This window comes from Lepisosteus oculatus, chromosome 9, assembly GCF_040954835.1.
Source record: "Lepisosteus oculatus isolate fLepOcu1 chromosome 9, fLepOcu1.hap2, whole genome shotgun sequence".
Classification (NCBI taxonomy): domain Eukaryota; kingdom Metazoa; phylum Chordata; class Actinopteri; order Semionotiformes; family Lepisosteidae; genus Lepisosteus; species Lepisosteus oculatus.
This window is the reverse complement of record NC_090704.1, coordinates 23,705,793-23,722,427: the sequence shown is the minus strand read 5'-3', so window position 1 is coordinate 23,722,427 and position 16,635 is coordinate 23,705,793. Positions and strand designations below refer to the sequence as shown.

The window sequence follows — 16,635 nt, the reverse complement described above, 5'->3', positions numbered from 1 at the left end:
TTTGTGTATTGAACTGGTTAAGGGACAGGTAATAGTACAGATCAGGGGTGAATAGTCCAATAGAAGATGACAGGAATAATAGTTATGAATGTGAACAGTTGTCTAATAGCCAAATTACCACACACCTTTAATCAAATAGCTTCTTATTGAATAAACCTGACATTCAGATGCCTCTGGGTAGAACTGTATCCAAAGTCTATCTGACCTGCTGCCATGGAATAAAGAAACTCGAACAGTGACATGTCAAACCACTCTGTGTTTCCAGGGATCCCTGTAATTCCAAATTCAGGAAGATGCCAAAAAAAACATCTTTGCTGTCGAAGATGTCGACTGCTTTATCCAGAGCCTTCCTGTAATAATCCATCTGCCATCATCAAACATGTTTAACATGGAGGGGAAACTCCTTGCAATGAAAACTCAAAAAAGGAGTTCTAATGATGGGAACCTCATTTGCCTAGCTGATCTACTGTTTCTGAAATAAAAATAATCGCATTCATGTTTTTGTATAATGTTGAGTTATTCAAATAGGTGAGCACACTACCACATGCATGACCAGACACTTTTCAACTAAATCACAAAATGGTTTGTTAGTTGTCTGTAAATATCTTATTGGTGTACTATACCATTAAAAAAATAAAACAGTCTTGGCCTTCATAATTCTATTCATAGTTATAGCAAGACCTGATTTACTGTAAGTATTCAAAATCCTCAAAGCTACTGACCTACAGTAGTGCACTTCATAAGATTTAGTAGTGCAGCACGAACTAGGGGAAACTATTTGGATTTAAAAAATATAAGAGGTTTAAATAATCTACCAAACAGGGAAATGCATATTTTTATTCAAAGGGTTTGGGGCCTGGAACAAACATCCCAACTATGATGTGGACGCCGATATCCTGACGTCCTTGAGGAAAGGGTTAGACTAGATACATGAATGAATTGGCTACTGAAAAACCAGGCAAGCCAGATGAACTATCAACGTTCTACTGTGCACCAACAAGTGCACCTAATGAACTTTCGTGTGATTGGCAAGTTGCAATGCCTCACTGCACAAGCTGTATTGCCGGTCAGAGGGCTTAAAACAAATTGGCAATTTATCTACTCTGTGTTTTTGGTTTCCCTTCGGACCGCTTAGGGGAGCGAACCGTTAACGGACCGCGGTGAGCAACAAGTCCCGAAACGGTTAGCCAGCATCTTGATACTGTCTGCAGGAGAGAGTAATTTTAATATAATTTGTGTTCCTGGAGATCGATTTAGATTATTCGGGAAATACAAACCACGATCATAACATTTATATTTATAGACATACTCCAATATGGCGTCTCGCTCTCCATTGTCTTCCCCCGACTCTGCTACGGGTTCAGGTACCGACCCGGCTCGGCCAGACACAGGAGAGCCGCTCGGTGGGTCAGATTCGGATTCAGACTTGGGTCTCGGGGAGGAAGGTTGCGGTGCTGGTGACCTGGGGTATCGCCTGGAAGAGACGGAGCTCGAAGCCGAGTTTGAAGCGGCAGCTGAGCGGCTCCGTGGACTGGTGCAGACAGCGAGCAGAGAACAGCTGCTTTACCTGTACGCCAGGTATAAACAGGTAAAGCGACCCCAAACCTTTGGCAACTCTTTAATAAACTGAAGCAAAGACGTGTTTGATGTGTTTTCGGGCTCAAGATCAATTAGTTTGAAACCTTAAAAATGTGCACTCAGCATGTGCATAATCAGCTGCTGTCATGTAGTTGGTGACCTTCGTGTTTATAAAGTACTGAGTACGTTTGGATGAAGAAACCACTAGCAATATTTTCTAGTTCCCCAAGGGATCGTTTTAACTGACGAATGTTGAATAGAAGTGTACAAAACGACTTTTCTGCTACTCTCCAAACATTTTGTATTACTGACAAACCTACTGGCCACGTATACTGAGTTATATACATTATTTATATGCAAAATTTAGAAATAAGCAGTTGGCATAAATGAACAGGGTAATAAAATATATATCAATATATATATATATATCATATCTAGCACATTTAAAAAATAAATTGAATCATTTTCCACACAGTGAGCATATTGCCACTGTGAATTTAAAATAGGAATACAGTTAAATTCCAGTGGATTTGCTGTTTGAAACAGCCATTGTTATCCTGTGTTCACATGATGACTAGCTAATCATATTCTTAAAGTTTGCTTCTTCTCATTGATACCTTTTCAGTTGTTGAATATGTATTCCTTTTAGAAAGCGATAGCTAAAGTATTGTGCACAAACTCATTTTAAGTTACACAAGGCAAGAGACAAATCTGTGCGACTCCACAAACCCACACTAAATATAGGTTTCAGTGTTGTCCAGAAAAAAAGAAAGGTAAATGTGTGAACTTTCACAGATATTGTAAGAAACCCAACAGACCAGGGAGTGTAAGTAGGATTTCAGTTGTTAAAGGGTAAATAACATCCTAGGCAAGTAAGATCTGTCAGTCAACTTATGGGATAGACTATGACTAAATTACATACCCGAGAAGCTGAGTTCTAGCATTCACAGTCTCCTTGCCGAACTGTATTAAAAATAAAAAACAAAACATTTGCCCTACTGAAAAGCGGTTAAGAGTTTCTACCAGCTGGGCTCTGTAAGGCTGCTGATGGGTTACACATTGTGCTGTGATGCTGCAGGCAGGCCTGGAAGCAGCTTGGGGACATGAGCAAAGAACAGGCCATGCAGGAGTATGTAGCGTGTGTGCATTCGCTGGACCCAGAAGGAGGCCAGAAGGTAGGGACTTCTGACTCAATTTCACTTAAACCTGCTATTTGTTTGGTGTCAGCTTTTGGGCGCCAGGATGATGTCATGCATTGAGAGGGCGAACTGTCTCTGGGACAAGCTGTCAGATTTGTTCTAGAGATAAACCTGTTCCTGGGATTCCTACAGTACAAGAGATAGTTTCACATGATTCATCAGTAAACTACTAGCTACTAGCAACCTAATGAATACGGTCACTTGAGCAGCCCACTTGTGTCTGTAACCTCTCTTGCGTTTTTCAGTTCTTGGCAGTTTGTATACTGAAGTAATTCTGGCAGTAATTTGTAACATTAACCTCTCTCAACACAGCACCGTCATCTTACCTAAACAAAACATGAATATTAATGATCAGAAACTAAGGCCCACTTTAAAAATCACAAATATGCTCCTTAAAAAAATCACAGAATCGGGTTCCAGATAGCTGCATGTTTTGCTTACTCAAAGAGCAAAAGGTCTGTTTTCTACCAAATGTTACCAAAAACATCCCTGCCCACTTGCAGCTGACAGGACTTGGCTGTTTCCCCATATATACTGTATGCCATATACAGTGCCTTGCGAAAGTATTCGGCCCCCTTGAACTTTTCAACCTTTTGCCACATTTCAGGCTTCAAACATAAAGATATAAATTTTTTATTTTATGTGAAGAATCACCAACAAGTGGGACACAATTGTGAAGTGGAACGAAATCTATTGGATTTTTGAAACTTTTTTAACTAATAAAAAAAATGAAAAGTGGGGCGTGCAAAATTATTCGGCCCCCTTGCGTTAATACTTTGTAGAGCCACCTTTTGCTGCGATTACAGCTGCAAGTCGCTTGGGGCATGTCTCTATCAGTTTTGCACATCGAGAGACTGAAATTCTTGCCCATTCTTCCTTGCAAAACAGCTCGAGCTCAGTGAGGTTGGATGGAGAGCGTTTGTGAACAGCAGTTTTCAGCTCTTTCCACAGATTCTCGATTGGATTCAGGTCTGGACTTTGACTTGGCCATTCAAACACCTGGATACGTTTATTTGTGAACCATTCCTTTGTAGATTTTGCTGTATGTTTGGGATCATTGTCTTGTTGGAAGATAAATCTCCGTCCCAGTTTCAGGTCTTTTGCAGACTCCAACAGGTTTTCATCCAGAATGGTCCTGTATTTGGCTGCATCCATCTTCCCCTCAATTTTAACCATCTTCCCTGTCCCTGCTGAAGAAAAGCAGGCCCAAACCATGATGCTGCCACCACCATGTTTGACAGTGGGGATGGTGTGTTGAGGGTGATGAGCTGTGTTGCTTTTATGCCAAACATATCGTTTTGCATTGTGGCCAAAAAGTTCGATTTTGGTTTCATCTGACCAGAGCACCTTCTTCCACATGTTTGGGGTGTCTCCCAGGTGGCTTGTGGCAAACTTTAGACGAGACTTTTTATGGATATCTTTGAGAAATGGCTTTCTTCTTGCCACTCTTCCATAAAGGCCAGATTTGTGCAGTGTAAGACTGATTGTTGTCCTATGGACAGACTCTCCCACCTCAGCTGTAGTTCTCTGCAGTTCATCCAGAGTGATCATGGGCCTCTTGGCTGCATCTCTGATCAGTCTTCTCCTTGTCTGAGCTGAAAGTTTAGAGGGACGGCCAGGTCTTGGTAGATTTGCAGTGGTCTGATACTCCTTCCATTTCAAGATGATCGCTTGCACAGTGCTCCTTGGGATGTTTGAAGCTTGGGAAATCGTTTTGTATCCAAATCCAGCTTTAAACTTCTCCACAACAGTATTACGGACCTGCCTGGTGTGTTCCTTGGTCTTCATGATGCTCTCTGCGCTTTCAACAGAACATTGAGACTATCACAGAGCAGGTGCATTTATACAGAGACTTGATTACACACAGGTGGATTCTATTTATCACCATCAGTCATTTAGGACAACATTGGATCATTCAGAGATCCTCGCTGAACTTCTGGAGTGAGTTTGCTGCACTGAAAGTAAAGGGGCCGAATAATTTTGCACGCCCCACTTTTCATTTTTTTATTAGTTAAAAAAGTTTCAAAAATCCAATAGATTTCGTTCCACTTCACAATTGTGTCCCACTTGTTGGTGATTCTTCACATAAAATAAAAAATTTATATCTTTATGTTTGAAGCCTGAAATGTGGCAAAAGGTTGAAAAGTTCAAGGGGGCCGAATACTTTCGCAAGGCACTGTACATTGTCTTTTCGATTTGTTTATTTTCACAGGTTTCTCTCATAATTCAAAAGCCTTTTGTGCAATACAAATACAAACTTTAAGGTAAGTAACATTTTATAATGTACAAGACAGAAGGACACAGAAAATGGGGGGGGAAAAAACATCATAGACAACACAACAAACAATAGAATTGTATCTGTAATACTTGCTGGGTTTGCTTGCTTATTCCTATGATTAAAGCCAAGTGCAATGTTTGCTACATATGCAGGATGTGAATTGTTCATTTTATATATATCTAAAATAAAATATTTTAACATTTACACTATTTCAGGGTAGAACATTTACACGTGTGATTTTGCAGATGTTGTCCAAATCATTGATTCAGTAGAAAACATTTATTTTAGGATTTCCTGTGTATGGTCAAGACATGATGGCACGTCCGAAGTATATACTGTGTCTTTAGAATACCAACACCAGCTTTCTGTGTTTTCTGGTTTTAAAACTTGAATCATAAAGCTTTAAAGTATATATTTCCATCTTGTTTTTGTTCATTATTTTTTTTCCCATTTACATTTCTTTGACTGAGGCATCACATAAGCTAAGAACAAATCTGTTGCCTTCAAAGCTTTTTCTCCTGGTGAAAATCACTGAGTTGAAAAACACTTCTGTAAGTCAATATAATACTGATGTTTGTAATAAAAAATTCATCTGCTGGGAAAAACAAAACTAAAGATGCTTGTTGTGGGCTCTATTGAATTGAATTTACAGTAGCCCATTTCTAAATGAATACAGTAAATTAAATTGTTGAGATTAAGAGATAGATGTACATACTTCATGGCCAATTGTCAGTTGAAGAGAAATGAAAACAATTAATAGGATTAAGAATAGTCCTATTTTGGACTATGGTTTTCAATTCTCTTAATCTGACCTTTGGCCATGAAGTATGTTCAGTTTAATTCGGTTGGACAAAAAAGCCAAAAGTCAGATTAAGAGAACTGAAAACTAGCCCAAAATAGAAGATCTTTTGTTTAGTTTGATCAATTATACAGTTCTTGTTTGATTCTTGAACTTAATTGATTAATTGACTTCGTCAGCTGGAAGCAGGCTTGATAATGGACTCTGTTCAAAAAGAGCAGACTTGTCCTTTAAAAACATTGAAACTGAAAAACCAGACGGATCAAAAACGATAAGAGATTTGAATATATCTTGTGTGACCTTTTTCAGGGATTGTGATGTTACAGACAGGAGTGTGGCTGGTTCACAGCACCCTAGAACTTCCAGATGTGAAAAATCATTCTACATCATTCTTGCCCTCCAGTGGGCATGAAAATGCACAGACCTTCTTCTGCGGGACTTACACATACAGCACCTTCAAGGACATAGGTAGGCGTTCACATGTACATACAGCTGTGTGAACCTTTTCTTGAACAAGTTTGATTGTTGAGCTTTAGTATGTCCATGGCATTGACATCACAGCTGTCTATCACTTTCTGAAAGCCTTTGGTACAATTTTTCCAGCTTTTAAGATTCAAGTATTGGTTATTTGCAGTTCTTGTTCTGGTTTGGAGCACCTTTTCTTTTCCTATTCTAAATTTACCTGTGGGCAAAAACCAGTCTATTCTGTTATTTTCTGTTGGTGGTTCAATTTCATATGCAAGCTTAATATAACCCTGAGAATAGGTGGACACTAATAGACTTACACCTCATTGTGTATACAGATGAAAATAAATACCAAAATAGCCTTAGACTTTCTAATTAAATCTAAATGATGTGTATTGTGGCTGCTGAAAATGTATGTCAACATTTTAGAACTTGGAGGATAGTTTAACAAGTGAAAATAAATAAAGAAAACTCTCCAGACTAATGGAAAAAGAAAGGGGGCATTTGACCTGGATGTATGAAAATGCCATGCTTACTCTTGGTTATTTTTCATTCTTGTCTCTACAGCTGTGCAACTCCAGTATATCCATGTATACTCTTTTGACTATCACGTCCCCCAAACCTTCCACAGAGACCTTCAGTGTGTGGCTCAGAGAACATGCTATCCCAGGAAAGAGCCTTGGTTTAAGCAGCTGCCCCTGACATCTTTAGCAGGGTAAACTTTCACCAGCTTTGCAAAATGCTCTAGATTTAATGACGGTGAGCACCACTCAAGGCAGAGCTAGAGTCTGCAGAAAAAAAATCAGTAAAGTCTATGGATCACGTTTGTTTCCCAACTGATCGCTTCTTTAGAAACTATTCTCCAATTCAAAATACAGAAACAGTATTGAACAACACAGTTGCCATGATCCATAAACAATCTCTGTGCCTCATTATTGCAGTTTGTTCCTGGGAAGTGAAAATGTCACATCAGCTATTTTTCTCATTTTAGATATTTGGAATCAATAGTTAATTTTTTGCATGCCTCTACATTTTAAAATCACAAATTAATTATCACAGTTCCAGACCTGTACCAGCTTGGAAGAGATGACGAAATGTACTTATTTCTTCAAAATATGTGCTTAACAGCCCCACAGTGATGCTAAGTGTCAGAGTTGGCATAAGTTGTACTAATGATTTTTCTTTCATTGACAACAGTACAAGAGCACTGGTGCCCAGCTGGTCATAGAGGTTGCAGTTATCGGACGCGTTTGAGATCGCTTGGATATCCCAAAGTGTCCAACCCTGTTGGTGTTGGTATTCAGTGAATTATGTATCACTGCTGAAACTTGGACAACAATGTCTGATTTACTCTGAACAAGCACTTATTGAGCCTCTCAGAATCTGAATTTATTTAATTTTTACAAAGTCTAACTCTATTGTATGTTGGCTGTTTCTAGGCAGCAAGACCCACTTTCTCACAAAGATTTTGTGGAACAATATCCAGTTTATTTTTACTCAAAGCCTTTCCCAATTGAAGATGTATTTATATAAAAAAGCATACTTTGTTTTGGTGAAACTTTCTCAATCTGCCACCTGGCAACTGAACTTTCCTACATGTTTCTGCGGTTACACTTTAGATTTAAGGTTTCATAGCATCGCTTTCTTTCAAAAGAGATTTTATGGGATGTTAGTAAAGCATCAATTTATATTCAGTAGTAATTTAGGTTTAGGATTTGTGTCTGAGGTAGTTTGTAGGTGCTTTATTAACATCCTGTAAAGCCCAATTCTTGAACAAATTGATTAATAGAATATTTCAATCTTTTATTTATACAACAATTTAAATCAAATGTTTTTCTCTTGGTATGTTGATTTAAACATAAGAAAGGATAAAAATATAACTTGTGTAGCTTCTTTAGATACTGTACCATTTAATACCTAAGAACACGAGAGGTTACATTTGGCCCATTTAGCTAATTTCTTAGTAGTTAATTCAAGGATCTCATCCTGCTGTTTCTTGAAAGGAACCAGGACTTAAATAACATGTGCAGTTTGTTCCATTAGAAATTGATTAATTGATCCAAGGATCTCATTCTGCTGTTACTTTAAAGGTTATTGGAAACGGTTGTCATTTAAATACATTTAAAAAAAGGTTATGTAGAAAAGGAACAATCCAGTAAGTTTCAAACACTGCCCTTCAAAAGCAATATGTCACACTTCACACTTGATCTACTGTATATTGGTGGTGCCGATTTAAAAAAGAACGTTCTGGGTAGCAACCAATACAGTACAGCATTCAGAGAGGGGGGGAAGAAATACACATTCACTTGTTCTCGGTTCCAGTTTGACGTTTTGGTAGCAAGTGCACTTCCTGTTTTTGGTTGGGTAGAAAGTGTGCCTGGGACAGATTCTTACAGGGAACCTGTGACTCTGTTCCGTTTCAGATCTCTACTCAGGTTTGCTGGTTAACTATTTAGGAGACGACTTCTTTGCCAAAAGCTGGGGGAAGCTTCATCGGCCTCTGCTGTCGAATTGCTCTGTGGCGCACAAGGTGTACAATGTGAAGACGATGCAGCTGCCAGAGGCCAGGCCTTTCGGCATCATGGTGGACCACTCCAAGTGGTGTGTGATGAAGGGTGGGGGTCCGCACTGGACCTGCATCGCGGACACGAACCGAGAGATCAGGCAAACGAGAAGAGGAGGCGGGGCTGTGTGCACAAGCAGGCCTGGAGTGTGGAAGGCCTTCCTCACAGTAGTTGACACATTTGAGGACTGCCAGTAACACGTGGCTGGCACAAATAGACGAACAAGAAAGGGCTGTTTTCAAAAGATACTGCATAGTTTTTCCAAGTCAAAGCAAATGGTGGTAAGTAATATGTAAGAAAACTCTGCAGTAGCTCAAGTAGGTAGTGCGTCAACACGCATAGGCCGCAAAGGAGAAGAAAAGAAACGGGAACTGACACCTGAAGAAGACTCTACAGCTGAAATGAATTTTTGAATTAAGTACTGAATATATGGGGGGTGGGGGGGGGAGAGTCAAATTATTTTTGCTGAGGCGATATACAAATATTTAAAATCATAAAAGTACATTCTGTTTGTGTTTCTTTAAAGGCTTGTTTGTAATAAAAGTGCTGGATCTGACCTGCCTTCCATTATTCCTGTGGCCCCATTAGGCAGTTCATATCAAGCACAAAAAAGGACGCTGACGTTATATTGATACTAGTAGTCCTGTTCGGCACATATCTGTGATTTTTGTTTCTGTGGATGCGGGGTTTTTTTTTTTACGCAGAAACCACACAATGGATGAATAATATATATATTTTTACTAGCTAAATCAATAACACCACAGACTACGTATTGCGAAACAAGACAACCTATGCAACAGGTGGATAAGGTTAAATAAAAACAATCACCACATCTTCATATACAGTACAGTTACTACATTATTGATCAACTAGAAGCACTGGATTATATGACTGTTTACTCTGTGGAGCTGTCCACTTCGACTGGCTTTGTAATAGGCCTGTACAGTTTAAAAGAGAGAGTTTATGTTCACATTTTTATAAAGAATAAGGTTACAGTGCCGTGCTGGTGTTTCGATCCGGTAAGAATATCTTAATTCTATTAAACCTTCCAGCATTCCTTAATGATTTACTGATTTTTAAGTCAAAGGCCATACACCTAGCTGAAGTTAAAAAATATCTGAGGAACTTAAACCATTATCAAGCTGGCACTTGCAAAAGTAGGCATGTCTCTAATGTTGGGTAGTATTGAGTTTCCCCTTGAAGTCTTGATTTTCTGACCTGCTCAATGCCTGTGACCTCACAGTGATGTCACTCACAGTCGTGTTCTTCTCCAGTGGGTGATCTCTCTTTATAAGCTCAAAGCATGTCAAGCGGGGAAAGACTCTCTCATGAGTATGTCAGAGGAGTGTGTGCACATTTCCTCATCCTGTTTCAATTGTGTTATTTTACCCTTTGCTAATCCGATAGGTAAATATTAAACCACATATAAGCCATGCCCGGGAATGTAGACAGTGGAAACTGAAAAATAAACTTCACTTGGCACAATTTACCATTCTTCCCATTTAAAAAATGGCTCTTAGTTTTTTAATAAATGCGTCTAAAAATATACCCGTCTCCACACACCTGAAGAAGGCTTCACAGCCAAAACGTCATATTAGTTTGTAGCCGTATCTTTAATTTGTAAAAAGCAGTTTTTTAGCAAAAAAATATATGTATTTCTAATATCACACTTAAAGAGGGAGTACAAAATCCATTGAAACAGATGCCCCCAGCCACAATTTAACGGCAGCCGATTGTCAGAGCCACCTGAGAAGTGACAGAGAAAAGCCTAATTTTGCAGGGAAATGGTTGTTCTCTTTGAAAGATTCAATTGAATATATGGTGTGGCATCGCCGGGGGAAATAGGTGTAAAAGAGATTTAACTCACACCACACTGAACCTCTGTGTTCTTCGTCCGTATGTCTCTCCAAATCCGTTCCGCAATCCGTTGCCAGTATCCTTAAGTCCCCAAATGCGTATGTCCACACTTCTCCGCGCCGTATCCAAAACCCATATCCAATAGTCCGTTATTCTGAAATTCCTTCCAGTACACTCCTAAATCTCTCGTTCCTCCAAAACGCTCTCACCTTACCAGCTTCCGCCCGGCTCAGTGCTTCTGTGGCATTTCTATTCCGTTTCCTGACGGAGCTCACCTGTGTCTCATTGTTTCGCCGTATATATCTTTTCCAACAGCGGGTCAGCCAAGTATCTGTGGCGGCCATCTTGCCTAGGTCTATACAGTAGTATAGACAGCGTTTCGTTACGAAAATACCAGTTATAAATGACCCTTCCCCTGGCCCTCTTCCAATGGAATTAATATTCTGTTTGAATGTATCTCATGAATGCTGTTAAATGATAGTACCTCTACCGTATTAACTACATGCTTCAAGACTAACATTGAGCAAATTACATTCTAAAGGCTAAATACTGTATGCAGTACTGTGGGAAATATTGAATTGTTTTAGGAAATATAATTTGTCTTCTATTTACAGTGGTTATCCAGAAATAATAAATGTATATACCATAAATTTACTGTGTTGCCAAAGCAGGACAGTTCCCCCTAGTGGAAATATGTTTGCACCGCTTTCCTTGTGCTACAAGAATATTTGCCAGTATCAAATGATCATAATGCATCTCTTCCAGGCTAAAATAAGCAACAGTAAACACTGGTATTTAACTGGAATATAGTAGCATAAGAAGTGGCACAGTGGTGCTGTCTCAGAGCACTGGGGCCATGAGTTCATCCTCAGACGTGGGGCTTGTATGTTCTACAGGTGTTTGCTTGGGTTGTCTTCAAATAATTGGCTTTTGTGAAAATTGTCCCTGGTGTGAGTGAATCCTGCCTCTGGCACTCCTGCAACCCTGTATTGGATAATGCAGTTAGAAAATGGATGGATTCAAGCCTTCATTACCTTTATAGAATTATTTCCTTTTACCACTAGTTTTAGTACTGGAAACCACTGCAATTTTAAGTCATATCCATTCAGCTATGAACTATTTTACCTTTTGTATACCCTCCTGAAACAGTGCTGCTGCGCATTCCATGCAAAAAACACTACATCCATTCGGTTACCAGAAAGGATCATTAAAACACTAAAGAAAACATACTCATTAAGCACAATTTGAGACTTTACATCTCATTTAATATGGAGACCATAGACTGACACTGACTCAATACATCCAGTGAAAGTGGGTCAAGCTTTTAGAGACAACCTGTAGAGTCTCACTGTCAGTCTCCGAGTCTGCAGAATGATTAAGATGCACAGTCTCTGGGGTGGGAATTCTTTCTTCTTGGCTTATTTGCCGATAAGGGAGAGTTGACACATTCAAGAACACCATCCACAATTCAGAGGCAAGGTGATTAGGAGACTCTCCTCCGGCTCCTCTTTTCATCATACAGGGAGATGGCTGGGAGCAGCACTCGGATAATGGACACTGCCACCCACGCCACCATGTCATTCAGTTCTTCCATCGTTATCTGTTTTAAAGCAACAACAAATGTAGGTTAACCACGGAGGACTAACATTGTCTTTTATTGCTTTTAACAGGGTGTCAGCTGAGCATTAGACAGGATTCATCCATTCTCCCAGCAAACAGTGATAGGCTGATTTCTTTTAAGGTCTTATTTTTCCCCGACTTCTCCTTGGAATACGTCATATTCTATTCTCATTTTTTCTACAGCCTAGAAGCCTATTCTGGACTTTTCTTCCATTTGCTTTCCCTTCTTACCTCTCTCCCAAAACCAAAGCATTGTGCATTTTAATACACTGTATTACAATTAAAACACAAGATGAAAGGTTCTTATAAATGTAGCCTGGCAAAGAATAATTAGCACAGGACACATTTTGGGTTCTTTACTCGCCTAGAAATGTGGTCTGATATGTTCCTGGTTTCAAAAAATAATGACATAACGATATTTCTATATACACAAAATACGGCAGTGGTTCACGCAGCGCGTTCAGAAATAAGCCGCTCACCTCTCAGCCCTCACCGAGAACTACATTACGATAATTAGTACGATACCTACAATTGCGAACACTTACACGGTGCCAAACATAAGTCCCTGTAAAGAATGAAGGAAGAGAAAATACACGGAGCATGTGAAACCCATTACTAACAAACCAATAAACAGATATCCCCAGCCCGAGTAGTTGCCTAAATACTCTACTGCTTCAGTGTACTCCGTTAAAATCCAATATCCATCTTGCTAATCTTGTCTCAATCCTATGAAATACCCCTCTATACTCATTTAGGGAAATGACACCGTATTTACCGTTACGACTCTGTAGAAGTTACGGGTTCTTTTTAACGGCAACTCACTGCTTCTTAGTCCCTACTGCCCATGCGCAGAACGCTGGACTCAACCGTCAGGAACCGCCATCTAGTGGATTTGGAATAACTCCGCTATTCACCACTGGGTCACAAAATAGCTACAAATTGGTTTCTGGTACTAAATCCGTGTTTCGAAAATCATACTGCTTGGGGCACATTGCATTCTCTTCTTCTGAAGAGATACCAAGGGTTTTGAGTCCCAGCTGGGTTTCTTCACAAGTCTTTTTCATAGGAACCCAATTCCAACAAATTACATAAAGTAATTTCTGATTTTCTCGGGCAATGCAATAGATGCTATTAATGGAATACAAGTACATTTTAAAAGACAACCTTAGATAATGTGACAATCAGTGCACTTTTCAGTCCTTCAGATATCCCTTGTGGTGTCTCCGGGGGAAAGTTTATGCAAATGAGAGAAGTACTCACACCACACTTTTCTTTCCTGAGTTTCGTGGCGTTTCTTCCTCCAACTATCTTCCAAATCCAGTCCGTAATCCGCTCTCTTAATCCTGTTCCGATCCGAGTTCCAAAAGTCCGTAATAAACCATAAACCATAAACCATAAACCATAAACCATAAACCATAAACCATAAACCATAAACCATAAACCTTTTCTCCCTTCAGTAGTCCGTTATTCCTTAGTCCGACCTTTCACATAAACCTCTTTCCTCTCTATCTTTCTCCCTGTTCACTGCCTCCGGGGAACTTATATTTCGGTTCCTGATGCGGCTCAGCTGTGTCTCATTGTTTCTCAGGGTAGACCCTTTCCATATACGGGTCAGCTGATTCTTTTTGGCAGCCATTTTGCTCAGTTTCATATCTAGTATTTTAACTAGGTCATTCTGAAAATATGTTCTGTTATGAATGACCCTTCCCCTGGTCATCTTACACCCTTTACTTGGCTGGCCTGTAATGTGGGTGTTATATTCTATGATTTTCTTCTTGTTTTATTTATTACCTTGTCCAGTAGGTGGCAGAATTAGTACAGTAAGGGACTAGGCTTAAGGAGCAATATTTTTTAATCAAGCTGACATCTTCCTCTAAAATATGTTTTTTATTCGGTAGTGGTATGAAAAACACAACCTGAAAATATAGTAATGAAAATGAAAAGTCAAGCTTGTGCAACCAGGTGATGTGCAGCTGGGCACGGGAATCGGGAACAGCGCCTCGTGCGGGCTGGTAGACCCTCGCTTCCAGCCTGCTGTCCGCCTGACTTTCTCTCCCATGGTTCTTTCTAATTTGTTAGGTAAGATCTGAAGTAATAAGGCTTTTTTAAAAGGTCTGTAAATGTATGTTTACTGATGTCATAGTTTCGGTTTAAGGTTTACTCGTTTATATTTGTTTTAAGAGTATCAAAAGTGTATTCGGGCTCTGCGGGTTATCAGAGACGAAATTGAACTTCGTTAGCTAACTGTGTTAAGTCGCTAGATGAAAACTGTCTGTGTGTTGTGAGTTAATTTCTTAGTGAGTTGAGTTGTTATGTTGTGTCGCGTTTAAATGGTGTTATAGTAAACAGGGGAAAACAACATGTACGAGGGTAGGAGTCAGACTCTTGCTACCAGCCTGCTGTAAACCTGACTTGTACGTATTTCTGGAAACGCTCCCTTATTTTCTTCTATTTTTTAGAAAATAAACTTGAAAAAAGGGAGCCGTGTATGAGTTCCTCTTGCGCACGCCGGTGAGTGCACAAGATCAACGGTAAAGCTGCCAGAACTGAGAGGGACCCGCTAGAGGTCACCACAGCCAGGCAGAGTAGGGACTGTGACGTAAACTTGAGTAGTGCGTTATGGGAGTTGTAGTTTATAAAGCCAACGCTATGTCCGTGAGCAACTATAGCCAGTTCTAAAACCCGGCTCCCCTTAAGTAAGGATTACACTTGCATTCCAGGCTTTTCTATGGAAGCCCGTTTCCGCCAGGGAGTAAAAAAAAACGCGCTATGGTATCTCAGAATTGCAACTTAGCAACTCTGAATTCTGACTTAGTAACTCTTTATATCTCACATTTGCGAGTTCGAAATAGCCCATATTTCATTGTCTGTCCTTTTGTTATTGTAACGGATTCGGGTTCTAGGGCTTGTGCCCTCGCCGCTCCCACCCTAGTTCGTACCTCACTGCATTGGCTCGAACCCAGCTCCTGAGTTGTTGAGGACAAGACCTGTATAACTATATATGGCTACAATACCAGAATTGACCATAATTAAAATTGCATTTCTACACTTCTTTTCCATCCCAAAGGATTAGAGGTGTAAATTATTAAAAGGCAAACCGTGTGTTATATTTTTGGGGTCTCTCGGCTCCACTGGCAGAGCCAGACTGTTTGGGACGTGTGACCACACAGGTTTGATACCGTGAAGGCTTTGAGTTAGAATGGCGACATTCAAATTAAACATTAAATCGGACATCGCCCTTTTGTCTGGATTTTCTCATTAAAACCTAATTATTAATATATATATATAAAAAAACAAGTCCGTACAGGGACGAATACTGTAGCTTCCCTGCTGCAGCTTTTAATGACGTCTTTACTTGTACACGCTGGATACGTCAGATAAGGCAACTGCTTTGCAGATCTGACGTAATAGACAACATTTTGGTTATACCGTGGTTTATGCTCAAGTCCGTATTATACAAAATAAAGTTTTACCGCTCACGAACACGACGGATTTGTTTTCAAAATAGATTAATTAATTAATGGATTAATGGAACGATATCAGGGATAAAAATGGAGAGAAAGAAACCGGGATCTGGAGCTGTGAGTGTACTATCCATACGTTTATATATTTGAACTTTTAGGTAGTGAATTAAAAAAAAAATCAGCATTAGTTTAGCTTTAAAATGTAAGGTTTAGTAAAACAGTAAAAACGTACACCTCGTAGTAATATTTCTAATACTGTTTTAAAAGCTCTAGAAGGTAAAATAAATGGAACATGATTTTAAAATTCCAGCTATGTGTTCTATTTCTGAAATCGTGGGTTAATAATTTATTGTTAACCCTTTCTGTATTTTATGGGAATATACGTACTGTACTTTTCTTTTGTTCTCTTAAGATGTCTTGGGTGAGAATATGCCTTCCCAATCTAAAACTCTAAACAGACTTAGAGAATCAACTCGTTTGTGCAGAAGAAAAAAAAAAGAATCTTATGAACTGATTTAGCCCTCTGAACACCCTAGGGTAACTCTTCTTACCTATCTATAAAAAGATATGTCAGGAACCGTGGCCTTTAAATGCAGGGACTGCTTTTAAAAGTTAGTTTTGTAGCTGATTATGCCACCTAGCAATTCTAAAGACCTTTTCCCCCAGCAACAAGTTCTTTTTATCTTCCAGAACCACTAGTGCATCCACAGACCAGAAGTCATCCTACACAATTTCCATTTGTATTACAGTACTTTGCAATTCCAGTATCTATCATAGCCTAATCCACAGAACAAATATTACAACTTATCCA

At 39.5% G+C, this 16,635-nt stretch overlaps 2 protein-coding genes and 1 long non-coding RNA gene across 3 annotated transcripts in view; 1 reads left to right on the top strand and 2 right to left on the bottom strand.

Moving 5' to 3' along the window:
• Positions 1 to 16,635, bottom strand: part of LOC138241222 (acyl-CoA-binding domain-containing protein 6-like) — a 496,682-nt gene that overhangs the window by 399,135 nt on the left and 80,912 nt on the right. The gene's annotated exons all lie outside the window — the stretch shown is intronic.
• On the top strand, positions 6,030 to 9,080 carry LOC138241243 (deoxyribonuclease-2-beta-like). The gene is made up of 3 exons (XM_069194356.1): positions 6,030 to 6,322; positions 6,866 to 7,034; positions 8,798 to 9,080. Exons 1-3 carry the CDS (start codon positions 6,172 to 6,174, stop codon positions 9,078 to 9,080), a joined length of 603 nt encoding a protein of 200 aa, XP_069050457.1. The 5' UTR covers positions 6,030 to 6,171.
• LOC138241138 (uncharacterized) lies at positions 11,974 to 13,172 on the bottom strand. Its single transcript, XR_011190318.1, has 2 exons — positions 13,136 to 13,172; positions 11,974 to 12,340 (listed from the first exon to the last, which is right to left on the bottom strand). It is a non-coding gene; the product is annotated as an uncharacterized lncRNA (long non-coding RNA).